The 20,165-nt window shown below is 36.7% G+C and overlaps 1 protein-coding gene across 4 annotated transcripts in view; it reads right to left on the bottom strand.

Moving 5' to 3' along the window:
* Nucleotides 1-20,165, bottom strand: part of LOC127655922 (DNA-binding protein SATB1) — a 105,384-nt gene that overhangs the window by 29,034 nt on the left and 56,185 nt on the right. For all 4 annotated transcript variants that reach the window (XM_052143995.1, XM_052143992.1, XM_052143996.1 and 1 more), the window contains exons 6-8: nucleotides 10,896-11,007; nucleotides 10,017-10,094; nucleotides 6,306-6,757 (exon numbers count right to left, since the gene is read on the bottom strand). In XM_052143995.1, the coding sequence (XP_051999955.1) occupies nucleotides 6,306-6,757; nucleotides 10,017-10,094; nucleotides 10,896-11,007 (642 nt within the window). The remainder of the gene's footprint in view (nucleotides 1-6,305; nucleotides 6,758-10,016; nucleotides 10,095-10,895; nucleotides 11,008-20,165) is intronic.

Below are 20,165 nucleotides of genomic sequence, written 5' to 3'. Positions count from 1 at the left end.
GGAATTTAAAGCTGAAGTATGAAACTTTTTCAGTGTTAATATACTTACTATAAGTTATCCATTCATAGGTTCATTTTCTTGAAAACTGTAAATACTGTGTCACTGTGGTGCTATGAAAATTGCTCTGTTTGTTTTGAGCAACCTGCTTAGACCAGCCCCAACAATGTTACTCAACCAATGTGTGAGTTGGGGGCGGGACTATCTCTTTGTTTGACCAACGGCAGCCGGTAGGCAATTTGAGAAAGCTGTTTTAAAAACAAAGTTTATTTTTGCAATTCCGTTTAGCGGTACTAATATAGCAGAAATTACATAATTCAGCTTTAAAGAGATAGTCCACTCAAAAAGCTCAAATTCATTATTTACTCATTCCGAACCCAAACCGAGCTAAACATTTAGGCTGGTCCATACACAAAGATATCATACTGCTGCTGAAGACTTCTAATGTAATGCACAAACCACCTTCTATTGGCCTAAAAATATAGTTATATAGTGCTCGTAATTTCTGAGCTTGACCAACCCAGTCCCCATTTACTTTCATTACATTTACATTTACATTTATGCATTTGCCAGACACTTTTATCCAAAGTGACATACAGTGCACCTATTAAGGGACAATCCCCCCGGAGCAACCTGGAGTTAAGTGCCTTGCTCAAGGACACAATGGTGGTGACTGTGGGGATCAAACCAGCAACCTTCTGATTAACAATTATGTGCTTTAGCCCACTACAGCACCACCACTCCATTACATGAAAAAGAGCGGACAGGATATTACTTATATATATATATATATATATATATACACAGAAACTTATTCAGGTTTGGAACAACATGAGGGTGAGTCAATGATGTCAGAACATTCATTTTTGTGAACTCTCCCTTAAAATGCATAGTCCTCTTGTCAAAGAACAATTAGTACAAGCACAATTAAAACATTCCCTGCATTCAAAGTAATTACTGTCAAGCACTGTCAATGTTTAGGTGCCTAGCAATATTTTGTATTCATAAATCTTTAGGGTGTGATTAAAACCCCGTAATCTCAAAGGAGGGCCACCAAACCCGCAGAGATATTCTGATTCCGAGACAACGCAACATGTCACCACAAGCACCCATCATGTGGGGAAGAATGTACACTACACATTTAAGGGCACTAAGAAAAATGCATGTTGCAAATTCTTCACGGCGCAACTAACTAAAGATGCTAATATGAAGAAAAACGCATGCCTGTCTCTGATTCCGATAGATTCCTATCGCTTTAACACATCTTCAAAGCCATGTTGTGCCAAGCTGAGGTTTTATGCAGAACATCCAGAGACATTATCTTCACTCTCTCATGCTGCGGTGACAGTCCATGACTGTGCCAGGGCCTACCCCCCATTCTGGCAGGACGCCAGGTACAGCTCTCTTTGTCTCACCTGGTGACGGCAGACTGTTGTAACGGTGCTGGTTTTCAGCTGGAATCGTAGTAATAATTATACTAATAAAATGAGATTTTTAGAAACTGTAAACTTTCCCAGTATTTGCTAAGGCATTCTGAGAGGTTTATATTAGTGACGGAGCAATATTTCGGCCAGAACAATTAATTATCTTTATATTTGGACATTTGGAGAGTATCGCCATCGGACAATAACTGAGCTTATTAAGAAAAGCGTTCATTCCACATAGTGTCAGTTTTGAAATCTATATATGGAGTGGTGGTGGCGTAGTGGTCTAAAGCACATAACTGGTAAGCAGAAGGTTGCTGGTTCGATCCCCACATCCACCAACATTGTGTCCTTGAGCAAGGCACTTAACTCCAGGTTGTTCCGGGGGGATTGTCCCTGTATTAAGTGCACTGTAATTCGCTTTGGATAAAAGCGTCTGCCAAATGCATAAATGTAAATATCGATGAAAAAAAATGCAAAAAAAATCATACTCTTAACCCGCAATTGTTCTGTTGTTTTCCAGGAATAATATAGGTAATATTTAATATGATGCCTATTTTTATAATGCATTGTAAAGGCATTATACATGCATTATAATGCATTCATCAAAGGTTTATTGAATAGAGCCAGCATAGAATCAGTTTCATTAAAAAAAGAAATCTTGGGTGTTTTTACATGTGTGAACAACATTACATATGTAGAGTTTCTGATATATTTTAACCTTGTAGCTTTACATGTATTTTTCATAATATCTAAACATTTACATTGAATGTGTTTTATTTTGTATTTTGTGCAAGTGTAATGTATATAACTTCCAGCATAACTTTGAATGACTTATAACCACTTATAAATATCTAATGGATGTTTATAAGAAAACATTGCTTTTGTCACTATACTTAAAGCATACCTATTATATATATTACAAATACTGTATACAGTATTTAATACTGTACATTATAACTTCTGCAGATGAAATTAAAAGTTGCTTTTGTTTTAGTGCATTATACTCTCAGGTATATCTATGAATAGGTAATTATAATTTTATTTATATATTATTTATTTATTTATTAATTATTTATAATTAATATTATTTATGAGAAGTTATAACATAGTATAAGGTGTATTATGAGACATTACTAATGCATTATAATGCCTTTACAATGCATTATAAATTTGGGCTTCATAGAATGCATTACCAAAATATTTTATTATCATTAAAACAAGATAAGTTAGATAAAGTAGGTCAAGTTTGTCAAGAAAAAAATATAGTTTTAAAAGTTTATTTGTTATACAGACATTGTAGTAAGACAAACGCCCAGCTAGCTAGAATAGTCAGATAGACAGACTGCCATAAATAGTCACATAAACTGTCAGATATATATACAAATAAATAAAGAGAGAGAGAGAGAGAGAGAGAGAGAGAGAGAGAGAGAGAGAGAGAGAGAGAGAGAGCAACTAAAAGTAGATCCAAGGCCTTTTGTGGGTTTGTTGCAATGTTATTGTTTTAAACGAAAACAAAAAAAAAATTTCGTCAACAGAAATAAAACTAAAAACTGACATGATTGGAAAAAACTACAAAACCAAATAAAATAGAGTAAAAATGACTTAATTTTAATTCTTGATACCAAGTATATTATAAATTCGAAACAATTCCAATCCACCTAAATTAAACATGAAAATGCCATTAGATAGAGGTGACACAAGACCTTTTTTTTGACACATTTAAATGATGCTTTGGCAGCCAATAAAATACTAAAATTAAAAACTAACTGAATTGAATCTAGAAAACACTGAGAAAAATAAAACTAAACTAAAACTAATCTAAAACTAAGAAAACTAATGAAAACTAAACTAAGCTGGAATGACAAATTGAATATAAATTAGAAACTAAATGAAATATCTAAAACTATAATAACCCTGGTTTGTTTACATTTGAATGTTTTTATATTACTTGTTTATTTATTTTTGAGTAATGAGCATTCCATTGGCCTGTTTGAACATTCTGTCAGTGTAAGTCTATGGGATTTTGTTTGGTTTATGTACCTTGAAAGCTTGAGGAGGAGTTTGTGTTAGGCATTTTGGTCTCGGTAAACCAATTTTTAGATTGGTAAATTCTTTGTCAAGCCAACATAATTAACTAGAGTGGTAAAATTGCATAAGATATCAAGACTTGTTCTCATAGAATTAATCTTGAATTAAGTTGACTTTTGTTCTTGTTTTTTCTTGTTTCTTAATTTTTTTCTCCCCAATTTGGAATGCCCAATCCCAATGCACTCTAAGTCCTCGTGGTGGCATGGTGAGTTGCCTCAGTCCGGGCGGCGGTGTACGAATCTCAGTTGCCTCCAAGTCTGAGACCGTCAATCCGCGTGTCTTGTCACGTGGCTTGTTGAACGCGTTACCACGGAAACATAGCACATGTGGAGACATCACGCCATCCACCGCGGCATCCACGTACAACTCACCCCACGCCCCACCGAGAGCGAACCACATTATAGCGACTACAAAGAGGTTACCCCATGTGACTCTACCCTCTCTAGCAACCGGGCCAATTTGGTTGCTTAGGAGACCTGGCTGGAGTCACTCAGCACGTCCTGGATTCGACCTTGCAACTCCAGGGGTGGTAGCCAGCATCTTTACTCACTGGTATTTAAAAATAAGTGGATTTTGTTAAATTAATTACATAAAAAAATCATTTCACTGTATTTTATACATATAGATATGTATATATCAGCATGATATTGATTGTCGGCCAACATGCTCTCTAGATATTGACACTAGGCCAATATAAACACATATTCTCAACCACAACAGAAGTTGCTAGGTAGTTTCTAGGTGGTTTTTAATGCAAGTTCATGGGACTTTTTGGCTATTTTATAACCTGCTAGGCAATAACCATAAGTCTAATACTTCGAAAAGTAATAGTATTAGACCAATAATAAAGCAGAGCATTATTCCAGCTAGCAGTGTACGACTGTCCGTGCTCTGGACAACAGATTGAGTGCATTGGTGAAAAACTGGTCAAAACGATGGGTTTGCGAACCAAAAGATGTGAGTCAGTAATCGCTCATCCTTGCCAGAATTCTGATGGTTTGTGAAATGCTTGATTGAGCAACAAGGCTGACTTGCTCTTTGTCCTGACAACCCTTAATTTCCTGGACAATCCTTCCCTTTTTGTTTATCCCAAAACAGCAGCAGATAAAGCATCTAACTGTGAGCATTCAGTCGCTGTTTTATTAGAAAGCCATGTTGAATTTTAATGATGTACATTACATGTGGTAGCAAGCTTTACACAAACATGTCACAGCTTACAATGATGCTGGGACGGAGCTGGGCATATGACTCAGCATTTATATTCGGCAACAAAATTATTTGACAGCCATCTACAAATATTGTAATAATTTTTAAGCACACGTTTGCACGTGCACTTTATGTAGAAATATTATGTAGAAACATGATTTAGTCTGTGTAGTCTCATGTGGTTCTGTGTTTGTCCTATGTTGTTTTATGTAGCACCGTGGTCCTGGAGGATCGTTGTCTCGTTTCACTGTGTACTGTACTAACTGTATATGGTTGAACGACAATAAAAACCACTTGACTTGACTTGACTTGACTTGAAATGCAAAGAACTTAATGTGTCTGTCTGCCTAACTAGGGTCAATTAGATGATGTCAGTCATTGTAAAGTTACTGCCAAAGAGTTAACTTCTAAATTTGTACTTTATCGACATTAGCAGATGTTTTTAAGAATCAACCGTCAAGAGGTTCAAACCTGCAACCCTTTGGTCGCTAACTCATCTGGGGTTTTTGATGGCTGATTCCGATATGTAAAGAGCTGGTTAACCAGTGGCTGATATAATGCATATATATATAATACAATTTTATGATAATAAATACCATGCACATAAAATTGTATTTAATATTCATTGAAGAAATTATGTTTTCCGAGGTGTTAAAAATGTTAAATCAATTAAAAATCTAGATTAAAACATGTTTCAAGTTCGTGGAAATTTAAAACTAGAGTTTATACATTTATGAAAAACATAAAAATGTAATTAATTAAAAAATGTCATGTGGTGTAACCATATGGTAAAATGTATTAAAATACTGTCCTTGCATCTTGACTACACGAGTATACACAAGTTAATCTTTACCTTCAAAAAAAACATTTTTTCTTTTTACAAATATCATGAATTTTGAGTCAAGAATATCAAGAGGTTTTCTCAGGGTTACACCGTTTTACGTCGGTTTTTTTTTTTTGTTTGTTTGTTTGGGGGTTACACCACATGAGTGTTTTTTAAAAAATGTATCATATTTTAAAACAAAATTGTTTCACTTCCAATTTTTTTTTCCTTTGAATAAATTATAATAAAATATAATTCAGCACTACTCATGCCAAAATAAATTTTTCAAGAATTTCTTGAGACTTTTTTTTTTTACTTTCTCCGGACAGTTACACCACATGACATTTTTTACTTAAATCCTCAGAAAAAAAATATATTGCATTTTATGTAGTTGTGAATTTTTTTTATTAAATTAATGTTACATTTAATAGTTAAATATTTAAATAAATAATTTACTAAATAATGAAAAAGGAATAATATTCATTAATCACTAGATAAAATGCATAAATATCCCTTGTATATTCATTTTAGCTCAACATTTTCAGGGTTACAGTTCCTGAGTAATTTAGCCTTCCATAAGTTATTAGCCGATAGCGATAATAACAACCCTAATTTTTGGTCTATATGGTCAGAGCCTCACCTACATGACAGTTTCCAATCCTACTCCCATCATACTTATGAATAAACGTGTCAAAACCAACAAAACTATAAGAAACGCAGTTTGTGCTGTGTTATCTCAAAAGGATCTTTCATTTTGGCCATACCTGCGTCCTGTTGAAGGCGACCCGAGCGAATACCGCCTGCGAGATGCCCGCCCTCTTCAGCTCGTCTCTCACCCACTGGTAGATCTCTAAAGAGACTTCTGCGTTGGAGGACAGCTGCGCGTCGAGCGGTTTGTTGAGCGCACGGTTGACGGGCGGGTGGTTTAGGTACTGCTGACTCAGTGACTGCTGGGCGAGGAGGCGGTTAACGGCATACTGCTGATTGAGAATCTGAGCCATGACGATCTGTTGGTTCACCAGTTGAGGGCTGATGGGAGTGGACACCAGACCAGGGTGGAGGCCCGGGAGCTGAGCCCGCCCAGGGGCCTGACCACTGTGGGACATGGGAACTGGGGACGGTGGCTGCTCCGCTGTGCTGCCCGGGATGGGCTGCTGACTGAAGCTGAGATGGTTGGTTCCGGGTGGAGAAAGATCAGAGAGGCAATCTATTTCAGCTAAACAAAAGGAGAAAAGAAGGTATGCAGATAAGTGAATTGAAAAGACTGACACTCATCTACACTTATATAGCGCCTTTTTAACCTTAGCAGTATTCAAAGCGCTTTACACTGTGTCTCATTCACCCATTCACACACCAATGATGGCAGAGCTGCCATGCAAGGTGCTAGCCTGCGATTGGGAGCAACTTGGGGTTCATTGTCTTGCCCAAGGACACTTCGGCATGTGGGGTCGTGTGGGCCGGGAATCAAACCACCAACCCTGCGATTAGTGGCCAACCCGCTCTACCACCTGAGCAAATAAAATGTTATTTCACTACACTAATGGTTAACTAATAAGGGTCTTTTTAATGGCTGGTCCAGCCCGTTCCAGCCCAACATTACTACAGTAACCAGGTACTCTCTAATATAATGGGGCGCAGTGTGTGACCTGTATCTGCATAAATTGGCAGCGGCAGAAATTAGTTTATATGGCCAAATCATGTGAGCAATAACAACAAGCCAGTGTTGATGACTTTAGCAGCAAACATTCAGCATGTCTCCAAAGATACAGAGCCAGAAAGTGAAACACTTGAATCGTCCTTTATACTCTTAATTCTAAAACAAGGTACACAAGCTGGCTAATATGAAGTTTTGGGAAAGTCTAAATATAACTAGAGCGTGTTACGCTGGCAGCTTAGAGCACTTAGAGCGGACTGAGGAAAAAGCCAAATATTTAAAGCTATTGATGCTGTTTTGGGTTACAAATATATTTTTGGTGAAAGCTAAGCAGCTCAAAAATTTCCATTAAACACAATGATTGCTATAAATAGGCGAAGATTATCAGTAAATAACAACTTAAATGTAGCATTTTTATTTTACACAAAGTTATCAAATAACATAATAAGACTACTGTAGGTGTATAGAAAATAAGTTGTATGAACAACATATTTACTACTTTTATTGTGTTTTTTGTCCTTTTTTTGAGCTTTCATTGTATGAAAAAGAGCGGCATTAAAATCTTTGAAAATTCTCCTTTTATGTTCCACTGAAAACAATAGCAGTGTGGTTTGGAACGACATTAGAGTAAATAAAAAGTTTAATGTTTTGGTGACCTGTTCGTTTCAGAAATTAAGAAACATTTTTTTTAACTGTTTTACAGTCACTATAAACTGCAGTTGTATGATGAAGAGCTGCGTAAAGATTGTTCAACAAATCATCTTTTGAGTTCTTCAGAGAAAATTAAAGCATGCAGGTCTGGAAAGTGAGTCATAACAATAATAAGAATAATATTATATATATATATATATATAGATTGCTATACTCTAGCCAAAAAAGAAATATATATTAAAAAAAACTGATTTACAGTCATGGTCACTATAAGCTGTTGTTGTATGATGAAGAGCTGCCTAAAGATTTTTCGAAAATTCTTCTTTTGTGTTCCACAATGAAAATAACAGCATGCATATATTAAAAGTGAGCAATAATAATATTCATTTTCAATGTTTTTTCTTGGTGAACTATTCATTTAGAGACTAAAGAGTAACATTTGGAGGTAGTCGAAAGAAATCTGAAAAAAAAAAGAACAAAAAAAAAAAGAAAAATCTCACAGATTTCATGAAGCGCAAATAAAGCGTTATGGCAAATCATCAAAATATACATTTTGCAGCAGATAAAAAAAACAGATTAAGCGCATGGAATCTCTCCAGAGATATGAACAATAATCGCGAGGACACAAACGTGTGTCTTAACTGACAGCGCGACAAAGACGCGGCTGTTCTTTTCAATATCGCCAGAAAGTGAGAGAGAGAAAAACAAACCAAAAATTGGGTAATAATCAAAGCTCTCTCATAATCCCCCTCATTCCTGCGCTCTGATGCTACGCTATGCCTCTCGGTTGTCTACTTCGGTGTTGAAAACTGCTGGGGGGCACATGCTTTTCCATGCAAATTGAAAAGGTTGTAAGAAAGCGTTCACAGACCCTGTTCACAGCAGAGAACCAGAGTCCCTCCTGTGGAATTCGGCACAAAGCACGCTGGGATTAAGAGGACAATGGGTGAGAGAATGTGGGATGAGGGGAGGGGAGGGGAGGTAATACCCACGGCACGGTGGGTGCACTCCAGCCCCACTGCTGTATGGAGAGATAGTTTGTTGTACTCAGCAGATCGACTTTTAAAAGAGGCCTCCATCACACTGACCACTTATCTAAAATAAGCTTTATCGAGACTCCGGGATGCACTAAACTGACGTTACACTGTGTCCTAACCATTTGCATCTATGCATTTGGTATTCGATGCATTCAAGGTACACTTTTTCTAAACTTTTGACTGAATAAATACACTTTTAACCTAAAGGTTTATGCTTAGGTTCTTGAAATAATTTTTGTTGACAAATATAAATTGCACCTACATGTGAATTTCTTTACAAAACTAAATTTTTTATGAGTTTATATAACATTTAAAATAAAATATAAATATTTTAGACCTTAGTCTGAATTTAATTTAGTGTGCAGACAGCAACTTTTGATTATTTATTTTATTATTTTTTTTAAGTTTGAGCACAACAGTGCTTAATAATTTACTTGTAGTACCACCTGTTTTCTCCAGGGGGCAGTAAGCGAAACTTCAGCTGTATAGGCAACACACAGCTTATACAGAGAACAAACTATCCCTTCAGCAGACAGCACAACAAGAGGATGCTTTCTTGCATTCAAAACAGCCTGATAGAGCGCAAACCCGAATTTAGGGATCTCAAGACGTGTTTTTGTAAGTCCTAAACACAGTGACCAAAAAAACGTATGTTAATGACAAGACTCAACCAGAGTGAGATGCTCCAAAAGCGTCTGTCTGATGCAGGTGTACATTGACGGGTCCTTAGACAAACCCTTATAATATATCTCAGACTGATTGACAAATTCAATTCCAAAAAGGGTTGCTGTGAACTGTAAGCCAATGATTGGCTCATGTTCAATAATATGCAAATAAACAATACATTGTATTGTGGACAAAACATCATATTCTTGATAACAATTTCTTTATTGTTTTCCTGTAAAAATATCTAAAAATCCTTAAACAAGATCAGTTTGATTTATAATAAGATATTTAGGTTTTGAAAAAATCTACCTGTGCTGAAGAAGTAATCCAAAGTATTAAGAATACATCACTGACCTTGAGTAATCTAATGGAACACATTACAAATTACATTTTACCACAAGTATTCTGTAATCTGTAGTGGAATACATTTCAAAAGTAACCCTCACAACCCTGGTCATGTGACCTACCTAATGTGGTGGCACGTGGACTGTCGTGCAGGACACACGACCCCAGGTATCCCTCCAGCTGGGACGGCTGCCGCACAACTGTGCAGGTGAACACATGCACACAAACACACAACACACGCATTCACAGGTTTGCAAAGAGAAAAAAGAGAGTGTTAATGGGTATAACAGTGAACAGGAAACAAGAGAAAGCTGTCAAGAGCTGCAGCATAACCTGACAAACTGATGGCATTTTTGATGACAGGTGCATGTTTGAACATTTTAAAAGCTAAAAATCAAATCGCTGTTTTATGTGGCATGAAAAATATTTAATTTAACACACCACAGAAAGTCCTCTTGCTCTGAACATTAATATATCTTTGAAAGTTTAATAGTTGCGTACAGAAGACAGACAGACAGATAGATAGATAGATAGACAGACAGACAGACAGATAGATAGATAGACAGACAGACAGACAGACAGATAGACAGACAGACAGACAGACAGACAGACAGACAGATAGACAGACAGACAGACAGATGGATAGATAGATAGACAGACAGAGAGACAGACAGACAGACAGACAGACAGATAGACAGACAGACAGATAGACAGACAGACAGACAGATAGATAGATAGACAGACAGAGAGACAGACAGACAGACAGACAGACAGATAGATAGACAGACAGAGAGACAGACAGACAGATAGATAGACAGACAGACAGACAGACAGACAGACAGACAGACAGACAGACAGATAGATAGATAGATAGATAGATAGATAGATAGATAGATAGATAGATAGATAGAGATAGATAGATAGATAGATAGATAGAGAGATAGATAGATAGATAGATGGATGAAATTTGGACAATTGTATGTTTGCAACATTCTGCTTACCTATCATATCTTTTGTCTTCTTGAAATGTTTATACCAGCGTCCAAATTCTTGACACTTGGCAGCAGAAACATTTGCATAGTAAGTGCTGTTAACAATTGAAGAAATCATACTCTGCGAGAGAGAGAGAGAGAGAGAGAGAGAGAGAGGAAAATAATATTTAAAATTCACCTTTTCATACAGTACTGTCTCAAAAGCTTGTCAAACATGCTGCACTATGTACACATTGTGTACATATTATACTGTCATATCTAGATGTAACATAAACGGTAAGAAATGTGATTCATGCATTAATATTTGCAGTAGTGCATCTCGGCAGTAATGTAAAGCAAAAGAATACATGTCCCTTTTAAACAAATGCCACAGAGTATGAAGGACAGTTCAGTGAGTTACTGAAAGACAAAAAACAGAAGGATGTGTGTTTATAAGGCAGATGATGCATTGGGGACCTCTGCCCTATATGAATACAACTCATATTTACATTTTGTTTTCAGCATGTTGAGACCACAAAACAAGTTCATGTCTCCATGCTTCCCTAACACCACATTTTCTATTCATGTCCTCTATTTTCACTATTTTAATACATTCCACAAAACAAATTAAAAAAAAGCTGAGATTCTTTTTCATCAAACCCAACACTTAACACTTCAATTGCCTTAGGCTACCTAGCGCAGAAATTGTTTTGATTGTTATAAATATTAAAAAGATGAAACCATCTGTTTTAAAATTAAAGGTATGTCAGCTTTATCATTTTTATAACATGAGCACTTGGGGACGTGGAGGGGGAAAACGGGGGGCTCAGAATATCCTCAGTGAAGAACACAACACCTTTACTCTTTAGCATTCTCTTTTCCTAATTGTGGAGCAAGCATAAAGATGCACTCATACAAATAAAATGCTTTTTTGTAAGATTTCAACAAAAACCCTCTTGCTATTAAGAACCATTGTTTGCTTTGTAGGGATCTTGAGTTGCTATTTGGTTATTTTGATGTTTTTTTAAAGAACCGTGGAAATGGAAAAGGCTCTGTTATGACATCCTGTGATCCTGTGAAATCTCCTAATTCATCATATGGAATTAAAAAAAGAATTCCCATTGGTATTGTATGGAATTGACAAAAGATCTCATATGGAATAGTATCTCATGTGGCATCATATAGAACTTTAAAAAGGTTCTCCAATGGCATTATATGGAATTAAAAAGGATCTCTTATGACATCACATAGAAAAAAGGTTCTTCTATGGCATCATATGGAACTTAAAAAGGATCTCTTATGACATCACATAGAACTTTAAAAAAGGTTCTCCTATGGCATCATATGGAACTTAAAAAGGATCTCTTATGACATCACATAGAACTTTAAAAAAGGTTCTCCTACGGCATCATATGGAATTAAAAAGGATATCTTATGACATCACATACAACTTTAAAAAAGGTTCTCCTATGGCATCATATGGAACTTAAAAAGGATCTCTTATGACATCACATACAACTTTAAAAAAGGTTCTCCTATGGCATCATATGGAACTTAAAAAGATCTCTTATGACATCACATAGAACTTTAAAAAAGGTTCTCCTACGGCATCATATGGAATTAAAAAGGATATCTTATGACATCACATACAACTTTAAAAAAGGTTCTCCTATGGCATCATATGGAACTTAAAAAGGATCTCTTATGACATCACATACAACTTTAAAAAAGGTTCTCCTATGGCATCATATGGAACTTAAAAAGATCTCTTATGACATCACATAGAACTTTAAAAAAGGTTCTCCTACGGCATCATATGGAATTAAAAAGGATATCTTATGACATCACATACAACTTTAAAAAAGGTTCTCCTATGGCATCATATGGAACTTAAAAAGATCTCTTATGACATCACATAGAACTTTAAAAAAGGTTCTCCTATGGCATCATATGGAACTTAAGAAGATCTCTTATGACATCACATAGAACTTTAAAAAGGTTCTCCTATGGCATCATATGGAATTAAAAAGGATATCTTATGACATCACATACAACTTTAAAAAAGGTTCTCCTATGGCATCATATGAAATTAAAAAGGATCTCTTATGACATCACATAGAACTTTAAAAAAGGTTCTCCTATGGCATCATATGGAACTTAAGAAGATCTCTTATGACATCACATAGAACTTTAAAAAAGGTTCTCCTATGGCATCATATGGAACTTAAGAAGATCTCTTAAGACATTTACATTTACATTTATGCATTTAGCAGACGCTTTTATCCAAAGCGACTTATTACAGGGACAATCCCCCTGGAGCAACCTGGAGTTAAGTGCCTTGCTCAAGGACACAATGGTGTCAATCACAATCTTATGACATCACATAGAACTTTAAAAAAGGTTCTCCTATGGCATCATATGGAACTTAAAAAGGACCTCTTATGACATCACATAGAACTTTAAAAAAGGTTCTCCTATGGCATCATATGGAACTTAAAAAGATCTCTTATTACATCACATAGAACTTTAAAAAAGGTTCTCCTATGGCATCATATGGAATTAAAAATGATCTCTTATGACATCACATAGAACTTTAAAAAATGTTCTCCTATGGCATCATATGGAACTTAAAAAGGATCTCTTATGACATCACATAGAACTTTAAAAAATGTTCTCCTATGGCATCATATGGAACTTAAAAAGGATCTCTTATGACATCACATAGAACTTTAAAAAATGTTCTCCTATGGCATCATATGGAACTTAAAAAGGATATCTTATGACATCACATAAAACTTTAAAAAAGGTTCTCCTATGGCATCATATGGAACTTAAAAAGATCTCTTATTACATCACATAGAACTTTAAAAAAGGTTCTCCTATGGCATCATATGGAATTAAAAATGATCTCTTATGACATCACATAGAACTTTAAAAAATGTTCTCCTATGGCATCATATGGAACTTAAAAAGGATCTCTTATGACATCACATAGAACTTTAAAAAATGTTCTCCTATGGCATCATATGGAACTTAAAAAGGATATCTTATGACATCACATAGAACTTTAAAAAATGTTCTCCTATGGCATCATATGGAACTTAAAAATGATCTCTTATGACATCACATAGAACTTTAAAAAATGTTCTCCTATGGCATCATATGGAACTTAAAAAGGATATCTTATGACATCACATAAAACTTTAAAAAGGTTCTCCTATGGCATCATATGGAACTTAAAAGATCTCTTATTACATCACATAGAACTTTAAAAAGGTTCTCCTATGGCATCATATGGAATTAAAAATGATCTCTTATGACATCACATAGAACTTTAAAAAATGTTCTCCTATGGCATCATATGGAACTTAAAAGGATCTCTTATGACATCACATAGAACTTTAAAAAATGTTCTCCTATGGCATCATATGGAACTTAAAAAGGATCTCTTATGACATCACATAGAACTTTAAAAAATGTTCTCCTATGGCATCATATGGAACTTAAAAATGATCTCTTATGACATCACATAGAACTTTAAAAAATGTTCTCCTATGGCATCATATGGAACTTAAAAAGGATCTCTTATGACATCACATAGAACTTTAAAAAATGTTCTCCTATGGCATCATATGGAACTTAAAAAGGATCTCTTATGACATCACATAAAACTTTAAAAAATGTTCTCCTATGGCATCATATGGAACTTAAAAGGATCTCTTATGACATCACATAAAACTTTAAAAAATGTTCTCCTATGGCATCATATGGAACTTAAAAAGGATATCTTATGACATCACATAAAACTTTAAAAAATGTTCTCCTATGGCATCATATGGAACTTAAAAAGGATCTCTTATGACATCACATAAAACTTTAAAAAACGTTCTGCTATGGCATCATATGGAACTTAAAAAGATCTCTTATGACATCACATAGAACTTTAAAAAAGGTTCTCCTATGGCATCATATGGAATTAAAAATGATCTCTTATGACATCACATAGAACTTTAAAAAAGGTTCTCCTATGGCATCATATGGAATTAAAAAGGATCTCTTATGACATCACATAGAACTTTAAAAAATGTTCTCCTATGGCATCATCCATCCATCCATCCATCCATCTTCAACCGCTTATCCGAAGTCGGGTCGCGGGGGCAGCTGCTCCAGCAGGGGGCCCCAAACTTCCCTATCCCGAGCCACATTAACCAGCTCTGACTGGGCGACCCCGAGGCGTTCCCGGGCCAGTGTGGAGATGTAATCTCTCCACCTAGTCCTGGGTCTTCCCCGAGGCCTCCTCCCAGCTGGCATCATATGGAACTTAAAAAGGATATCTTATGACATCACATAAAACTTTAAAAAATGTTCTCCTATGGCATCATATGGAACTTAAAAAGGATATCTTATGACATCACATAGAACTTTAAAAAAGGTTCTCCTATGGCATCATATGGAATTAAAAAGGATATCTTATGACATCATACAAAACTTAAAAGGGTTTTCCTATTGCATCTTTTGGAATGTAAAAATTATCTCCTATGGCATCATATAATTTAAAAATGGAACTCTGGCATCATATGGCATTTATATATGGTTCTCCTACAGCATGGCATCATATGGAACTTAAAAAAGGATCTCTTATGGCATCATATGGAACTTAAAAATGATCTCCTTTGGCATCAAAAAATGTAAAAAAGGAATTCTGGCATCATATGACATTTATATAAGGTTCTCCTACAGTATGGCATCATATGGAATGTATATAAGGTTATCCCATGGTATCATATAGAACAAAAAAAAAATATTCTATGGCATTATAGTTTATGACCAGATGCACAGTTCATCAGGAAAAGGCAAAATATGGTTAACTGCTCACTCGAGTACACATATCACTGTGTATGCTTAAGAAGGACTATTAACCTTTTCCTTCCAAAGATCATGCTGCTGTAGAAATGTAAAGTATTTTACTGTACTGACCCATTCCTAAAGCAGAAGAGGAATATGAAACAACAGTGAGCCCTCCAAGACCATAGGTGGCCAGGCAGGTGCCCTTTTGAAGGCCAAAGGGCATTTTAAATGTCACCCCTGGTTATTGCTAATCTCAAAACAATAATCATCAGAGATAGTGATGGTACAACAGAGCTAACCAACCAATAATATCAACCAACAATAGCAGAAGAAAAAAATACATTTCATGAGTCATCATGATTTCTTTGATATCTACTTTTCTGGTTAAGAGTGTGCCAGTCACATTTGGGCGAAATGTTTAAATCTTGGCTGAGTCCCATATTGAGTACGGTTCACCGTGTTGTCACAGATGTTGTGGAAAGCACCGTTCATTAATCACTCGACTCACAGCAAACATCACGCCACATCTCCTGAGCCTGTATGCCATGGTGACACCCAACAAAGCAGGCGAATAAACGCTGCTGAGCCTCATTGTACTGCACACCAGGAACAATCTACAGGTAAATAGGATGAGCCCCTTTAAATGATAACCATCACAAGGCCTTATCAGTGAGCCCAGGAAGTCTGACTCTGTGTTGTCAACCTAAACAATCTATTTGACTTTCTGTCACGGGAGAGGTGCATTAAAACGAATGCTCGTCTGGTCAGGCACTCCCAGTTAGTGCTTCCTTGTTCTGAGCTCTTTGTTCCTGTAGCTCAACAGGTAGAGCAAGGTCATGGGTTCAATTCCCAAGGAACATTTGAATGTATGAATTTATGTAAATCCAAAATACACTAAAAGAAAACATTTGCCAACCTTTCTGAAAAGATCATCTTAACCAGCATGCAATTCCTATGCTGATCTAAGCTGGTTTATGCTGGAAAAAGCCTTGTTAGCTTGTTAATGTTGTGGACCAGCATTCACAACGCAACATATGCTGGTGACTAGCACAAATATAAATGTGAAATGTTCAATCCTGTCTCCCAATGGAGAGACTATTTGCATTGTGTTGGAGAGGTGGGTGAACCTTCATTTTTTCTTCTTCAAAAAACGTCTTAATTACAGCTTCTTTTTCATCCATTCTGTGTGGATGGGAGAGAGGCCCATGTCAAATCCAGAGCTCAGCCTGGTATGATTGCATTTGACAGCTATTTGCTGCTATGCAACTACACAGCTGCTCTTTCACGGTGACGGGCTGGGTGGGTAACTCTATTGTTAAGGTCATTTGAGAGGACACAGGGGTTACGTTTGACAACAGGGACACGTGTGCTGAATGACGGCTGATGAGCAGGAGGGGCCTCAGCATCACTCGGCTTACAAACCTGCCGGAGCAATTTGCTGTTAATGTTTCACATATACATTTTCAGCATGTATATTCCCTGATAATTGAACCTATGACCTTGGTGTTGGTAATGCTGTAATCTACCAGTTTGGCTAAGCCTATATTACACAAGAATCAGTCTGCATAAAGTCAAATTATATTCCTCCAAGGACAATAAGAACGCTTTTAGAAATGCATAGACAAGCTAAGACCAACAAACCAGTGTAATTATACCCCTGCATAAAAACACCTTAAACCAGCCTAAGCTGGTTTACTGGTCTTGGCTGGTTTCTCGGCCTGACCTGCTGAAATGTACCCAAACCCATTTACAACTAGCAAAAAAAAGCAAGCCTTACACACCTTAATCCAGCCTAAGGTTGTTTGCTGGCCTTAACTAGTTTCTGAGTCTGGCCAAGCTGGTCTTAAGCAGGTCTCCCATCATGGCAAATCTAGAAAAGTGCCCCAAATCCCTCTAAAACCAGCAAACAGATCAGCCTAAACACCTTAAACCAGACTAAGATGGTTTGCTAGTCTTTGCTGGTGTCCCAGCCTGGCCTAGCTGGCCTTCGGCTGGTATAGCTGGTCTCCAAGCCTGGCCAAGCTGGTCTTTAGCTAGTCTCCCAGCCTGGCCAAGCTGTAAAGGTACCCAAAACCCCACAAAAACCTGCAAACAAACAAGCCTTTAACACCTTTATACAGCCTAAGATTGTTCTCCGGTATTAGATATTCTCCCAACCTGGCAAAGCTGGTACTTAGCTGATATAGCTGATCTCTCAGCCTAGTCTGCCAGTCTGACCCAATGAAAAGCTCCCAAACCCCACTAAAACGAGCAAACAAACCAGCCTTAATCACCTTTACCCAACCTAAGATGGTTCGCTGGTCTAAGATGTTCTACCAGTCTGGCAAAACTGGTCTTTATGTGGTGTAGTTCATCTCCCTGCCTGGTCTGCAAGCTTGATCTTCTGAAAAATGAACCCCTTTAAAGCCAGCAAACAGACCAACCTTAAACACTTTAAACCATTTTCTGGTCTTAGCTTGTTTCCCTGCCTGGACAAGTTGGTCTTGAGCTGGTCTAGTTGGTCTCCAAGCCTGGCCAAGCTGGTCTTCAGTGAGTCTCCCAGCCTGGCCAGGCAGGAAAAGTGCCCAAAACCCCTGTAAAACCAGCAAACAATGCAGCCTTAAACACCTTTATCCAGTCTAAGATGTTTTGCTGGTCTTAAATGTTCTCCCAGTCTGGCAAAGCTGGTCTTTAGCTGGTCTAGTTGATCTCCCAGCCTGGTCTGCCATCCTGTCCCTTTGAAAAGTGTGCAAACCCCCTTTAAAACCAGGAAATGGACCAGCCTTAAATGCCATCATCCAGCCTAAGCTTGTTTGCTGGTTTTAGCTTGTCTCCCTGCCTGGTCAAACTGGTCTTTCACTATTCTTCCAGCCTGACCAATTGAAAAGGGCTCAAACCCCCTCTAAAGCCAGTAAACAGATCATCCTTAAACATTTTAAACCAGATAAACATGAAGCTGGTCTGCAGCTTGAAAAGTAGCCAAAAATCCTCTAAAACCAGCAAAGAGACCGTCTTGGCAAGCATGAAACATAGCTGTGGATAAAAGACTTCACGACCCTCTCTTTTTTCACCAACATGGCATAATTATCTTTGTTCTCTATTTATTCACCTTTATTTTGAAGTGTTTCCATTTTAAAACTTTTTTTTAGGGATTACAGTTCAGGGAATCAAGGGGACACTAATCCTACAAAAGTTTGCAGATCCCAAATAAGTCTGACCTCTCCCACTCTTCCTGTTCCAATATAACTACTGTTCAACTGAAAAAGCAGGTCATCTGGACTGTGATACCTACAGAAAACAACCCACACATGTTCCTACCCAGTGGCTGTTCCAACTGGAGAAGTTGCACATTTGCAACTAAAATTAGAAAATGACACTGCTCTTCTCAAGCTGGCGAGAGAAATCAGAAACAACAAAAGCGGAAACCTTACCCCTCCCCCAGCACACGCGCATGGGCTGCCCAGCCTACAGCATGTGCGCTGAGAGCGAGGCTCTAATTCAGTGTAAGTACCGGACCGGTGCTCGGTGGGAATAGCTCACATATGGACTGTAAACAGAGTGATTAGAGAGATGTGGGGCGGCCCGGCCCATGCGCTGCCTGAAGAGCACCCTGGGACTCTTTACATCACCACACTCTGCAGTTCTTCTAACTAACACACACACACACACATGCACCTGCAGGAATGGGCTTCCCTAAGATGAAATAGACTACAATCACTTCAACACACAAGCTGGATGCTGGTTGAAATGTCTTTCACTGAATATTTACACTGTAGTTTTGCTATAAAAGTTGCTACACCTGTCACATAAGGGTACATTTAAAGAAAAACATGTCCAGGTTACATTTCATCCCAAAATCAATATATTTTGCATAAAGAAAATTAAACCTATTTTGGGACCATTTTTTTTATTTATTTATTTATTTATATTGTACTGTGACATTTATTTCAACTAAGCACATTTCCCCCCAAAATTATCATTATCGTAATGCATTAACATGTTTTAATTTTCAGGGATTTCAATAAATCCCATTAATCTCAATGGTTATTATCATTAGATTCCCATTACTGTAATACAGTCTTTTTTTTTTTTTGCTGCAAGATTTTTGTATTTAAATCCACAGAAATTAAAGGCAGCACAATAAATACTATGATGATGTATAAATACATACATTTAAATAAAATATAATTTTTACTATTATAATAATTGTATTACATTAATTAGAATCAGGGGTAAATAATGTGCTTAATTTTAATTACAAAAAAATTCACAATACACATTTTTTTTATGTAATTCTGATTCTCAATGCTAATTCTAATGACTGTTATAGCATTTTTTTCTGTAATGCAATTCTTTTTGTATTTATTTCAACATTAATGAAAGGCAGCACAATAAATGCGTAAAACTTAATTAAAAATCATAAGGCTTTTTGCATAACAATAATTAGACTTCTCAGCATTACAGTAATGAGAA

Source organism: Xyrauchen texanus, chromosome 15 (genome assembly GCF_025860055.1).
Source record: "Xyrauchen texanus isolate HMW12.3.18 chromosome 15, RBS_HiC_50CHRs, whole genome shotgun sequence".
In the NCBI taxonomy this organism is placed as follows: domain Eukaryota; kingdom Metazoa; phylum Chordata; class Actinopteri; order Cypriniformes; family Catostomidae; genus Xyrauchen; species Xyrauchen texanus.
This window is presented reverse-complemented; position numbering and strand designations above follow the sequence as displayed.